Source organism: Rhincodon typus, chromosome 26 (genome assembly GCF_021869965.1).
Source record: "Rhincodon typus isolate 14 chromosome 26, sRhiTyp1.1, whole genome shotgun sequence".
Taxonomy (NCBI): Eukaryota; Metazoa; Chordata; class Chondrichthyes; order Orectolobiformes; family Rhincodontidae; genus Rhincodon; species Rhincodon typus.
In genome coordinates, this window is record NC_063357.1 from 7,264,930 (window position 1) to 7,278,047 (window position 13,118).

Genomic DNA, 13,118 nt, shown 5'->3' on the forward strand with positions numbered 1-13,118 from the left:
CTAGACGAAAACAATTTAATGGTTTGTTACCAAGATACAAGGCCAGTTCATGCTTTTGTCTCAATTATAACATTAGCCTGGTTTGACTGGTTCAAAAGACAAATTTGTATTTTGCTGTCCAACAATGCACCAACTGAAATTGAAGCACATACTCAGAATCAACTATTAAGTGGATTACTCTAGCTCATGGGTGAAAAACATCTCTTTCACTGTTTCATTCTTCAAATGGAGAAAGCAACTAGTATGTGTTAACAAACACCAGGAGCACAACAGACTCCATTCTGCACTGGAGCGTCAGACTGATTATGTGCTTGTATCTCGAGGGTGGATTTGAACTTAGGACTTGGAGGCAAAAATACTACCAACTGAATGATGGCTGACAGCCAAGAGGATGAAGTGGAGTACAAACAGGAGAGGACAGGGATACAAAAAGACAGGAGAAAACAAAGAAAATAATTTATTTTGCTCTATAAGCAATGCCAGAGGAAATCAACTGCAAGTATTAAAAATAGGCCGTTAGATTGAACAGAGTTTTCATCACTACATTGTCATTTTGATACACGAGTCATTCCAACAGATACACTGAAGTCTCATAAGCTTTTTGTCAGTGTTTATTAGAATGAAGCACTGAAGTAAGTTGTGTAAATATGAAGGGGTGGGGGAAGAAATAAAGAAAAAAATTGGTTTTGCAGTTCGCCCAGTGATTTACAATGTTACTTCACATAGGTAAACCATACCTTGGTAGGAAAGCCTATTTACAGATGTGTTCTCAATCTCATTATCCAATACATGTTGATAAGAATTCAACATTTAAAAAACCTTGTTTTCAAAGCACAAGTGTTTTTAAATCGAGGATCCAAAGCATCCACCTTCCTCTAGTTGTGTTGTACTCATTCTTCACCTCTACTCAGCATTCAGTAAGCTTGTGTAGCTGCATGTTTTCTAATATTCATTATCAGTCTCTTGCTGTACTCCTTATGGTCCACTGGTTTCACATCCATCATTGTCGCTTTGATGCGAGATTCATCCTGCAAATATGAACCAGAGACAATTAAAATCTATATCACAGACTTGCTCTCTCATCACCTTATTATCATAGATCACCTCCAGTCGTTCAAATTGCATTCAAAATTTTTTAATGCATTTGCAAGATAACAAGTGGTAGATTTTTTTTGTCCTGTTCAATCTACTAAAGAATGGCTGCTGGTCCAAAATGTACAGACATGCTGCAACAACATAATGAGTATGACCTGAATTGCCACTAATCTTATACCTACATAATTCCTGCACTTTGACTTATTGCACTCAAGATTAAGTTGTTGTATTTATAATCTACTCACTAGTGAGAATAATGCAGCTCATTCAAAATTCCATGCAGATGCTGTTAATGCCATTAATCAGCCTTCTGGACACCCTTAGGTTTGGCTCAACCTATGATATAACATAATTAATATGCTGGCTCACTAAGCTTTCCTGTGGGCCATATACCTAAACTGTGGCACAATCCTACCACCTTCACCACATTGTATAGACTGCTTGAAAACAGAGTTCAGTGAATTATAAAAGGTGTAGTACGAAGCAGGGCTCGTGCTGAAAATGTTATGATTCTAGCTGATCTTGGCTAATAGATGCAAACTCCCCCACTACCTTCAAATTATACAGGCCAGTTATTGAACATATTCACTGGAGGTTGCTAGTGTACATTTTAGAAGGAATAAAATGTTTACTGAAAGGAAAAACATACTATATCATATCATATCAAGCAAAAGAAAGACTGGGAAGATTTAATTACAGAAATCAGTAAATAATGCAAATTCATTATCTCAGCATGATCCTTAAATATCCAAAACCTCAAACACAGGCTGGGAATTGCTGCAACTTGTTTCCTTTCAGCAAATTTTTAGGCAGTCATTAGATTCTATTTTCTTTTGTTGCTGTCTCTCACCAAGACAATTGAAACAAACTATTTACTACTTTTCACTTCAGACCAAATACATGAGCTTCCCAAAGTCAGGGTCTAATGGTCTATCATACTCAAAGTTTTGGCAAAGATCTGTAGCTCGGGTTGTGAATGAGGCTGTTGACTTGCTCGCTGAGTTGGCTTGTTTTCGTTCAGATGATTTGTCACCATGCTAGATGACATCAGTGGAGCTTCTGATGAAGCGGCGTTATTCTACTCTGCTTGTAATTTATACTGTCTGGCCCATTATGGTGAGTACTGTCAGTTCCAGTTTTGATCTGTATGGGTTTGTATATGGGGTCCTATTCTATGTGTTTGTTGATTGCGTTACGGGTGAAGAACCATGCCTCTAGAAATTCCATAACCACAGTAGCTCAAGCCAAACATAGACATGCATGGGAATTCCTACAGGCATGGTTCTCCACCCATAATGCAATCAACAAACACGTAGAATTGGACCCATATCGAAACCCATACAGATCAAAACCAGAAATGACACTACTCACCATAATGGACCAGACAAAATAAATTCCAAGTGGAGTAGAATAACATCGCTTCATCGGAGGATCTACTGATGATGTAACATAGCATTGTGACAAAACATCTAAACGAGAACAAGCCAGCTCGGCAAGCAAGTCAACAACCTCAGTCTATCATACTATGGCATATGCCACAGACTGAATATCATTCTGAATTATTGTTCCCTGCATTTCTGGACCTTTCACTGACAACACTAAGTTATTTCCTCCCTTTTCTTAATAACTGAACTGTTTATTTGCATACATTTTCTTGGGTTTGGAAATTAAGGTTGTAAAACCTCATTAAAGTACATGTGAAAAAACAGGTCAAACCTTCCAGACTTCTCAGCTCCACATTCCCAAGTTCCAGAAATTACTAAGCACATCTAGCACACAACATACAAAACATTTAAACTTAAAAAAATTATATATTGTTCTTAACATAAAGACATCCAAATATTCACGATTCCTGAATTTCACATGCTGATGCTACTTAACAACTAGGCTGGGTGCTTATGCTGAAGACGAACAGAAAAAGAAACCAACACAACACCCTCTCAGTAAATATTATCGTTCTTGTCCTTGCTCGGTCTGCGTTGGTCCCAAAAACTAACATCAATTCCACAGTCTTATTATGTAATGCTATCCTACTGTACAAGGTGAATATATACTTCTACATATTGCCCAGAGTGGCTGTATGACTCAATATAACCCAGAAAAGCTAAAAGAATCCTTTCTCCACTTCAGTACAATTGGATTCCATTAGAAAATAAATGGGCAGAATGGTAATTTAAACCCTGGGCTCCACATTTGGGAGCATGTTCCACAAATTGGCTGCAAGCATAATTACTAACATTTTCTTCATTAAGCTAATTTAGAACTGGTTACTACCATATATCTTCCATAACATGAAGGTGAATTAAAACATCTCATCTACAGTAATATCTAGAAATATTTAAGAAACATTTTTGGACAGTTAGTTCACTGTTGAATATTGATTACTTGAACCTTTTCAATGCCCTAGAAACAAGTACACATGCATGGTATGTCAAAAAGCATCTCCAATCTGGTGAAATAGAAAGAAACACACTTTAAATGTTATTTCTATATCACTCCCATATGTTGGAGCAACATCTGGAAAAGCTTCAAGAGCAAAGGATTATATGCAAGACAGAGAGAGAAAGAATGTGGAATCAGACAAGCAAAAAAGATTTAAACTTTTGAAAACAGGCAGGGAGGAGATAAAACAGGAATTTAGACCGGATGTTTCAAATGGGAGAGCCACAGTGATGGAATTGTGATCAAAATAGGATAGGGAACATAGAAGGTCAGTGTCAGAAGAGCTATGAGGCCCAGAGCTCAGTTACATAAGAGGCAGGTTAAGTTGATGCCGTCAGAGGATTTGACAGCAAGAGAGGATATTGAAACTGATACAAATAGAGGAGATGGAATAGGGCTTATAAAGATTCATAGCGCCGTAGCTGAATTAGGAACAATCTAAACTTGTACAGGAAGCAAGGTGACAAACACTAAAGGCATTGATTAGTGTTTGGTGGCTTTAGGGTGGAGGGAGAGAGGAGACAGAAGCAGAGGAAGATGTTATTTCAAAGGTTCAAAAGGGATTAAACAAATGTGGAGAAGAAAGCAAAGTTCCACACTAAACAATAAAACGTCCCAAATTAATGCATTTAGCCTGAGATAGTCATTAAGGATCCACGTAATAATTGACATGCAAGGGGAGTTGACAATATAGCTTTAGGATGGCTTTCACTTCAGTTGGAAATTTTAATTCACAATGCATTATATTGAGGGGCAGCCTTTTACTGAAAACAGGAAGTAGAAAGTTAAAAGGTGCTCCAAGAGCATATAGGTGGAATCCAATCTCATGTTTCCAGAACTCACCAAGAGGGTATTTACTTGTATGAAGGAGAGACTAGTGCCAAAAAAATTGTACAACTTGTGTCATTGGTCTCCATCTTTCAAGTGCAAAAAGGATTTAAAAATTTCAACCACAAATTCTTAGTTGCTCTGATGGAATGTTTCCAGATTTTAGTAATATTGTTTCAACTCACCATTTGAAGGAAGGGCCAAAACTTTGAATTCAAATACAAACACATGTAATTTGTTCAAATAGGTATTTGATTGACAGTTTTTCCCCCCAAGTTTAACAGACAATTATTTACATCTGCATGATCCCACTGGTCTGCTGAAAATCTCAGCCTCACTGGTCAAATTACAGAAAGTGATAGTTAAGCCAAACACCTTCATGGACACAGAAAAGTAAAAGTGAACTGCTATTTAATACACATGTTGGTGCAGCGGTTACAAATTACTTTCCACTTGCTCTAGGAGACAGTTATGTTTAATTACTAATGTAATACTCTGTCATATGACTTTTATTGAATAGTAAATGTTTGGCGGTTAAACCTGAAGTCATAGTGCTGTAGTGTTATAATGTTGACTTCTAATGTCCTAATGTCAAGAAGATCACTCGTTGACATGATAAAGCTAGGGAGGTAAAATTATACTGAAGAGGGTTTTCTGCTTGTCCTCTAACTTAAATCATGCACCATTACTCTGATACTCACTGGACTACAGTGAATTCAAGATAAGCAACTTCTGAGTTTTAAAAAAATCTCACCCTTGCTTCCAAATTCTTTCATGGCACTGTCCCATTCCTCACTTTTCAAATCTCCTTCAAACCCAAGTGAGACATGCACCTTCAATTTGGCACATCAGTTTTAACTTTTCTATGACTGGCAATAAAGCCTTCCGTCACCAAGGTCCCAAGTTCTGAATTCTCTTTAGTCCGAGGTTTAACGGAGTCGTAGCTTGCAACTTGGTGTTAACTTTGTTTGATAAATGCTTCTGTGAAACTACTTTAGAAGCATTTTATAAATGCAAGCTGCTGTTACTTCACCACTCAGCATCTTGTGAATTACCTACAAAAACAGAAATTTCTGGAAAAGCTCAGCAGGTCTGGCAGCATCTGTGGAGAGAAATCAGAGTTAACGTTTCAGGTCGAGTGACCCTTTCAGTTCTGATTTCTCTCCGCAGATGCTGCCAGACCTGCTGAACTTTTCCAGCAATTTCTGTTTTTGTTTCTGATTTACAGCACTGGCAGTTCTTTCAGTTTTTATAAATGACCTAGTTAGCTGGGAAATTAAATGTACTTTGGCACACTGGAATGAAAGTTTACAAAAGGAGGGTCAAAAATAGAATAACTTGAGACCAAATGCCTAAGAAAGAAACAGAGACTAAAGATAGAAACCTCAAAATGCAAATATGGTGACTGTGCAGGCAGGACAATCAAAATCAATGGTGAATATGCAAATCACTTTTGAGACAAGCAAGAACAGAAGATTGAAAGGAGCAGAATTATACAGGTGGTCTGCTGAGAAGACACTGAAAGAATACAAGATCAATGGCACAAAATACAGTGGAGAGATGAAGGATAAAGAAGGACAGCCAGAACAAAAAAGTCAAGAGTATTATTAATGATTTGAGCCTGATCAATGCCTGCTACGGGTGGTAGCATAGAAAACATTGCAGGTCTTGATCCATAACTTTAAACACCTGCTTACTCGGAATGCTTAATATTTGCAGGAAAATGTATTCTTGAATCTATTTCTCGCATTTTGTTTGGTTAAAATTCTGTTCAAGACTAATTCGAAAAACAGCTACTAAACAGTCAACAAGTCACTCCAGTGAAGTTAATACAGTCCAACAGGAGGAAAGAGCAATTTTGGTCAACCTCAGTTTATATTTCCAGTTTGTAGTCTTTTAACTTCTTTTTGAAGGTACACATTTAACATCAGAAATGTGTCCTACTTTGCACATCACTCCCTATCACAGATGCTCCTTTTTGAAAAGGTCAAATACTTAACAAGAATGTAGGGTTTGAAATTACGGGAGCAAACGCTGTAACATTTCATTGTTAAGAGAAGTGACTGTGCGCAACTTGACTGCCTGCAAATTCCCTGTGCCTATAGTGATTGTGTTCCTCTGTCTGCAATTTCAACAAATCCAAATCCCATTAAAATGCCAATTTCAACAGCTTGCATTTATATACTGCCTTTAGTGCAAAATATGCTCCAAGGCAATTTTATAAGGATCTGGCACAGAACAGTTGGAAGAGTTGGGATAAAGCCGAGCAGGGGTAAAATTGAAAAATCAGAGCCAACTTTGGTCCCCATGACATCATCTGTACCAATTGACATTTAATCGCAGTGAGACCTGGATCTGATGCCGAATAATGAAATGGTACAGATGCTCCATCCTCTCAAACCACCACGTTGCAACCTCAATTGTGAAGATAAACATTAGATACATGAATTAAAATATTTCAGTGTTCTATTTTATTCAAGCCTACTGAAATAACGGTCGTAGTAGTCTTGGCCATATTATATAAAGCTATTCCATATGACATGACTTACATTGTATGTTTCAAGTTTGACACGAATTCTGCAGGTGTATGACCTAAAATTTGCATTCTGGAAGATTTCTTCAAAGGCTTGTTCATTCTATGAATAAAGCAAAATAATATTACAAATCAATTAAAAAAAAATGTTTTGCCTAGGCATGTAATTCAGGTTACAAGTAACCCCCAGGAAATTCAAGAAAGCCTACTTCATTTAACTGTCTTCAAAGACTTCAGGTATAGCAGCAAGTCTCAGTCCAATCAGCTTAAATTTCTTGTGGTCATGGCAGTTTTCTCCACCCCAAACCTATCCACAGCAAAGGGTAAGGAAAGAAGTGGGGAGGAAACCAGATGCACCTGTCAAATCTTATAGGAACATGCTCAAAAACAACACGGTTGCTTCAGGATCACCTACCCATCATCTCAGGACAAGTAACACTATATGTCTACATAATATTTTCATGTACAGTTTAAAAAGACTCACACTTCAGCCTCAAACTAGAGAACTATCACCAAACAGCTGCCTATGTTTCTCCAGCACACACCAGAACACAATCATATTTCACTTTAATTGTTTTTTATTTATTGCCATCTGTCATTTCTGCCTCGTTGGTTTTGTGTTTATATCAGCACGACTGCTGAGTACAGAAGCTATAATTCAAGATCACACTGACATCTTTTATTCCGTACAGTATTGCAACACAGCTTAAACACTAAACATTCACCTGGACATAAGCAAATTCTACTGAACATCTTTTCCTGATTGAGTAGGTAAAGGAAATGAAACATATCACTTGTACAACTTTGTTCTAGTTTTGCTCAGCTACTAAACCTACCAAACTCTCTATCTAAACAACAATTTCTCTCTACATCTCAGTTCTGTTGCTATTCCTTCATCTTGAATCTTTCCTGAACCATTACATCTCTTACCCTTTCTACAGGTCTACTGCCAAAATTCAAACACACACCTGCAAGACAAAAAAAAAAGGATATTCTGGACAGATCCTGGAGACAGGAAAACCCAAAATGCAAAACATACAAGATTCTATAAACATTCTGATAAAATTACTCCTCGTGCACGAGTGTATGAATTTGGAAGTTGTTCAAACAATACTTTTCTAAAGCAAAAACCAAAAACCTAGTTGGGTTTAAAAAAAAATCCCTAATTTTGGAAATATTGAAATTAATAGCCACATATACAACACAGACAAAGGAGAGACTCGGGCAGGTCAACATGAATCTTTTCACTGATACAGCCTTAAATATATTTAATTTTAAAAACTTTATTTTTCAGTGCTTACATTTTCATCACTATGCTGTAACCTCTCTATTATGGAAGTACAACTTGTCCAGGAAACAGCTAAACATGCCCAACAAATTCACAGGCAAATTTAGTTCAGTATTTTGGAAGTGGAAATATGGAAGTCACAGCATTTGGGTAAATAAAACAATTTTTTTAAAAACTGCTTTATAATGTTGCATCCCCCACATTTATATTACATTATTATAATACATTTAAGCTGTTTCTGAATTCAAATACTTGGGCTTAAGTGTTCTAATGTTATTCTATAATCCAGAAAATGCTGAAATCCAGAAACGAATTGGTTCCAAGTATTCTGGACTGGAGAAGTTACTTTTTTTTTTCTACTTAATCATGTGACCAGAAGAGATCCTTTGAGACTAAAGAGAACCAGATTGGTTATAATATACTGTGGTTAGTTGGCAGGAAATATACTGGGTCACCAAGAACAAGCATCATTTTACAAGTACACTGTTATAGGCAATGGAACTGCAGCATAAGTGGTACACATACCAGAGCTGAGATAGTGGACGGCATAATGTCCAATCAATTCAGACTAACTTGCACTATTTGCCTTGTTTGAATTTTATTGGCCTGGAGGATTGGAAAGGGTAAATTCTCAATTATCCACAAGTATCAGCATCTTGAAATATACGCAAATTAATGTGAACCTGAAAACAAACTTTATATATGGCATCTGTTGCTTTATGGAATTCGCCCAAGCAGTCCACAAAACAAAAGCTTAGACAATGCAGCCAAAAATAATGGATTCAATTCAGTGAATAGGAAATTAAAGCATCCACACAATATTCACCTGTGAGCAAGGTTCAAGCTTTAATCAGAACAAATTAATTACTGGCTCAGATAAATCAAGTACACAGCATTTCAAACACAGTGTATTTAAATCAGACTTGTCCAACGTCTTCACAAGGGGATTCAATTTATCTCACTTTGGTTGGAATGTTTGGGAATGTGACAGAGAGCACAAATTTTATAAGGTCTGACACAATAATAGATATGAATTTAAAAACTATTTGAAAGCAATAAATGAATAATTTAAGTAATGAATAATTAACAAAAATGCCAAAGAGCATAGCTAGCTAATAAAACCTTCCTTTGCTACCTTGGTTAAGATGCAGAGCTAGACAGACACAGATCGGACCTCAAGCTAAGGAATTAGATTTAACTAACACTGATCTTACGCTCACCTCTGATGGTGCCCACTCCAAAGTGGCCTTGATTAAATTCATGCGGATATAGGATAAGAGGTTGGTTGCCTTTCAGCCTGGGTTTCCACCTTTCCCAGTCTGCATTATGCCTAGGTTTTTGGGAGGGAGTGAAGGGTAGTGTGGATATGGTCTGAGACACAAATACATTTCTCCACATGCACGTCAGGCTTAGGAGGCTCATTCCATCATTTTGAAGTTGCCTGTATTTGGATCATTAGTCATGGACCAATTGGCAAGCCACAGTGTGGCACACAGGCCATCTGTTGGACAAGCTCAAATTAAATGAATTTTTTAAAATAAATATGCATTTTCTCCCACAGCACTTGAATGTTGCGAAACTTAACTTTTAAACCATTGGAAGATCAAATAGCTAAATCTAGACCAGAACTATAAACCCCAAACCTAATTATCACTACTGCAATGATAGTAGATTTTAAAAGCAAACATTTTTATTCCCAAAAATAAAAACTACTGTTGGGACTGAAGAGTAATTATAAAGGAAAAATAAGTTTAAAATTTAGTATTTAGCAGGGATCTGTGTTCAGCTGAGTGTGACAGCAAATGATCTACGATAACTTTTAGAAATAGCAGAGGTAAAAGACAAAAATGGTACAGAAAGTTCAATTGTCTAAATCTAAATCTGTAACATGTTTGATTACACTTACTGATTCCTTTAGTTCTCCAAGATAAGTAGCGTTCTGACCAAGAATTGCCTCGGCAGTCTCCTGGAAACATGTGACCCACTGGTTTTCTCCAAAGTCTGCTAGATTTATCTAGGAGGACAATATTGAACACTGGTTACACATTGAAAGCCAATCTTAATACACATCTCTATAAAGCATTTATTTTAAGTGACACAATACAAGCATGTATCCCCCAATTCAAAAATCAGTCTCAGTTTGTGTCTAATTAGAAAATCAATGCCCATTATCTGCGTACAATTATACACAATTTTAATTATATACTTGAAAATCGTGAAAAAAAATGGTAGAATATACTTCTTAATCAAGCTTCATAAACCCAATCCAATGAAATTAAAACCTTCAGATGAAAAGTTAAAATGCAATTACAGCGTAGAGATCCCTTGTTTGTTGGTTAGAATTATTTTAGCCTAGTTTTCTAACCATATACATTTCCAGCACTGGGTCCAATTGGATTAACAACATTACAACATTACCTACAAGAGTACTCAGAAGCTGTGAGTGAAGAGCAATTTGTGTTTGTGTTTTTTTAAAAAAAAAAAAGAGCCTCAAAGACTTTTTCCATAGAAGCTTTAAACACAACAACTAGGGTCTCAAAACATCCATGCTTTTGCAAAAGCATGGAGTTGCTCCACATGCTACTGATGACAAGCATCTCTTTCAGTTTCGTACACCCATTACATGCAACAATTGGAAAGTTCAAAGCCTCCTGGTGCTATGCATCACAGAAATCAGATACTTAGTAAAACAACAAAAGCTAAATCTAAGGCACTGTTCTCAAACTGTACTTACCGACAAAATCATACGATATTTGAAGTTGGGAAATTCGCGATCACATTTCTCACACCTATAAAGACCATTCTGTTGATCCACAACCTTCTTGTTGCACTCTGGAGTGGGGCATGCCTGGTACATGCAGTTTTCCTTCTTCAAATACACAATTGTACCTACAGTGGTGTAATAGTCAGCCTGCAAGAAAAGATATTATTCAGGTAAAGAATAACAAAATAGAAATAACCAGCGGATAAAGTCAGTGAATGGGAAAAGAATGCATAGCCGGCAAGCTAAAGATCTCTTAGAATCATAGAATCCCTACAGTGTGGAAACAGGCCCTTCAGCCCAACAAGTCCACACTGAACCTTACAGCATCCCACCCAGACCCATCCCCCTATAACCCACCTCATCTATAGATCCCTATGGGCAATTTAGCATGGCCAATTCACTTAACCTGCACATTTTTGGACTGTGGGAGGAAACCGGAGCACCTGGAGGAAACCCACACAGACTCGGGGAGAACATACAAACTCCACACAGACAGTCGCCCGAGGCTGGAATCGAACCCGGGTCCCTGGCGCTATGAGGCAGCAGCGTTAACCACTGAACCACCATGCCGCCCCTTATCATACATCAGTATGGAATAGTCCACAATTAAGGTTTAACCACCAAGCTGCAATAGTTCAAATGCAAGTCATCTAAAATTTCTAAGTTTGGATCAGTAATGTTGGGTTCTAACTCTGAACTTTGAGTGGAATTCTTATTATTTTAGTTCTTTTCACAGTCCACCTCCTTGCCAAAATGTTCTCTTCCGTCCCTGAGCAATTTGTTCAACTGTAATTATGCTTCCTGAAGAGAAGTTAAATCTGAAATTTAATTCAGGAACAGCAACTACAATTAGTACCCATTTTTGAAATGGCCATTAATGTGGCGAGTACCTTCAGGGTAGAAGGAAAAACAAAGAGATTTCACTGGCATGCATTTTCTATCTACAGAACCACACTTCCCACTACTCCACTGTCTGTCTTGCATTTCGCATTATCAATACATTTATGTTCTATTCCTATTTGGAATGCAAGATTATCCACTCAGCCAACCACTGACACATCCTTTCCAAAATTAACTGAAAATGAAAACATTAATACTTTTCATTCATAATTTTTGCCCCTGAGCAGTCTCCTAAAACACCTAAACATAACTTTCCTGTTTCTGTTGTTAACTAGGGCACTCGGAGCAATCTGAGAAGGTTACCATTCACTAGCTCAACCAATGTTCACTCTAAAAAGAAAGTTGCACAAGAGTAAGAAAAAAAACTAGCTATACATTTATTCTTGTTATTGTGCAGTCCATAAATCTTAAAAAGAAACTAAACTGCATGCAAGGTCTAAAACAGTAAAAACATAAGATCCAGTTAAGAATTTCAAGATACAAACTCTTACTGGAAGCAAATATCAGCTAAAGGTAATCCAAAATGACATCAAAACTGGAGTCAATAGCTTTCAAAACTCATTTGAGGCTCCCACATTGACAATTAGGCAATATACAAAACGTGTCTGTGAAACGGAATGCCACAAGCAAGGCAAACATTCAGGAGGAGGAAAGAAACCAAAAAAAGTGAAGGAAAAGGAAAAGTGGAACAATAGGTTTGTTGGAATGCATATACAATTCAACTGAAATCCCAAGGACAAATTCTCAGCATAAAATCATTAAGTGGACCAAACAAACTACAGACATTGGCTATACAAACTTTATATGATGAGGAGGCCCGCTGGGTCTCATGCCAAAAATCAGATTGCAATTTAAACTCACCTTATCTCCATGACCTAAGTTCTCATTTTTAACTTCAAGCAACATCTTCCAGTTTGTGTTTCCTCCACCAAATGAACTACCCTTTACTTCTGAAATTGATGTCCCTTCCATCACGTGGCCATCTGTATCAAACCTGTGTGGTAAGTAACATAATATTGTACACAAACTTTTACAGCAAGAATTTTCCCAAAGCCAACTTAGAGCATTCTGGTCTTGGGTCAAATGCTGGACATGACACATCAATGACAAAGCAGACAGAGGGCCATGGAAAAGGATAAGATACAGTTGATGGTCAAGAATGAACACAGGTGAGAGGGATCGGAGGATGAGGACGTAAAAGAGCATTCCAACAGTTAGACCAACTGTGGACATGAAGGACACAGAAATGTCTACAAACACCAGAAATG

General features: G+C 37.3%; 1 protein-coding gene across 1 annotated transcript in view; it reads right to left on the reverse strand.

The window, feature by feature from the left end:
* Window positions 1-595: 595 nt before the first annotated feature.
* The window catches only part of rpa1 (replication protein A1), a 60,332-nt gene continuing 47,809 nt past the window's right edge, over window positions 596-13,118 (reverse strand). The window contains exons 13-17 of the mRNA XM_020528673.2: window positions 12,712-12,844; window positions 10,921-11,097; window positions 10,093-10,200; window positions 6,915-7,001; window positions 596-1,028 (exon numbers count right to left, since the gene is read on the reverse strand). Of these exons, the coding sequence (XP_020384262.1) occupies window positions 915-1,028; window positions 6,915-7,001; window positions 10,093-10,200; window positions 10,921-11,097; window positions 12,712-12,844 (619 nt within the window). The 3' untranslated portion in view covers window positions 596-914. The remainder of the gene's footprint in view (window positions 1,029-6,914; window positions 7,002-10,092; window positions 10,201-10,920; window positions 11,098-12,711; window positions 12,845-13,118) is intronic.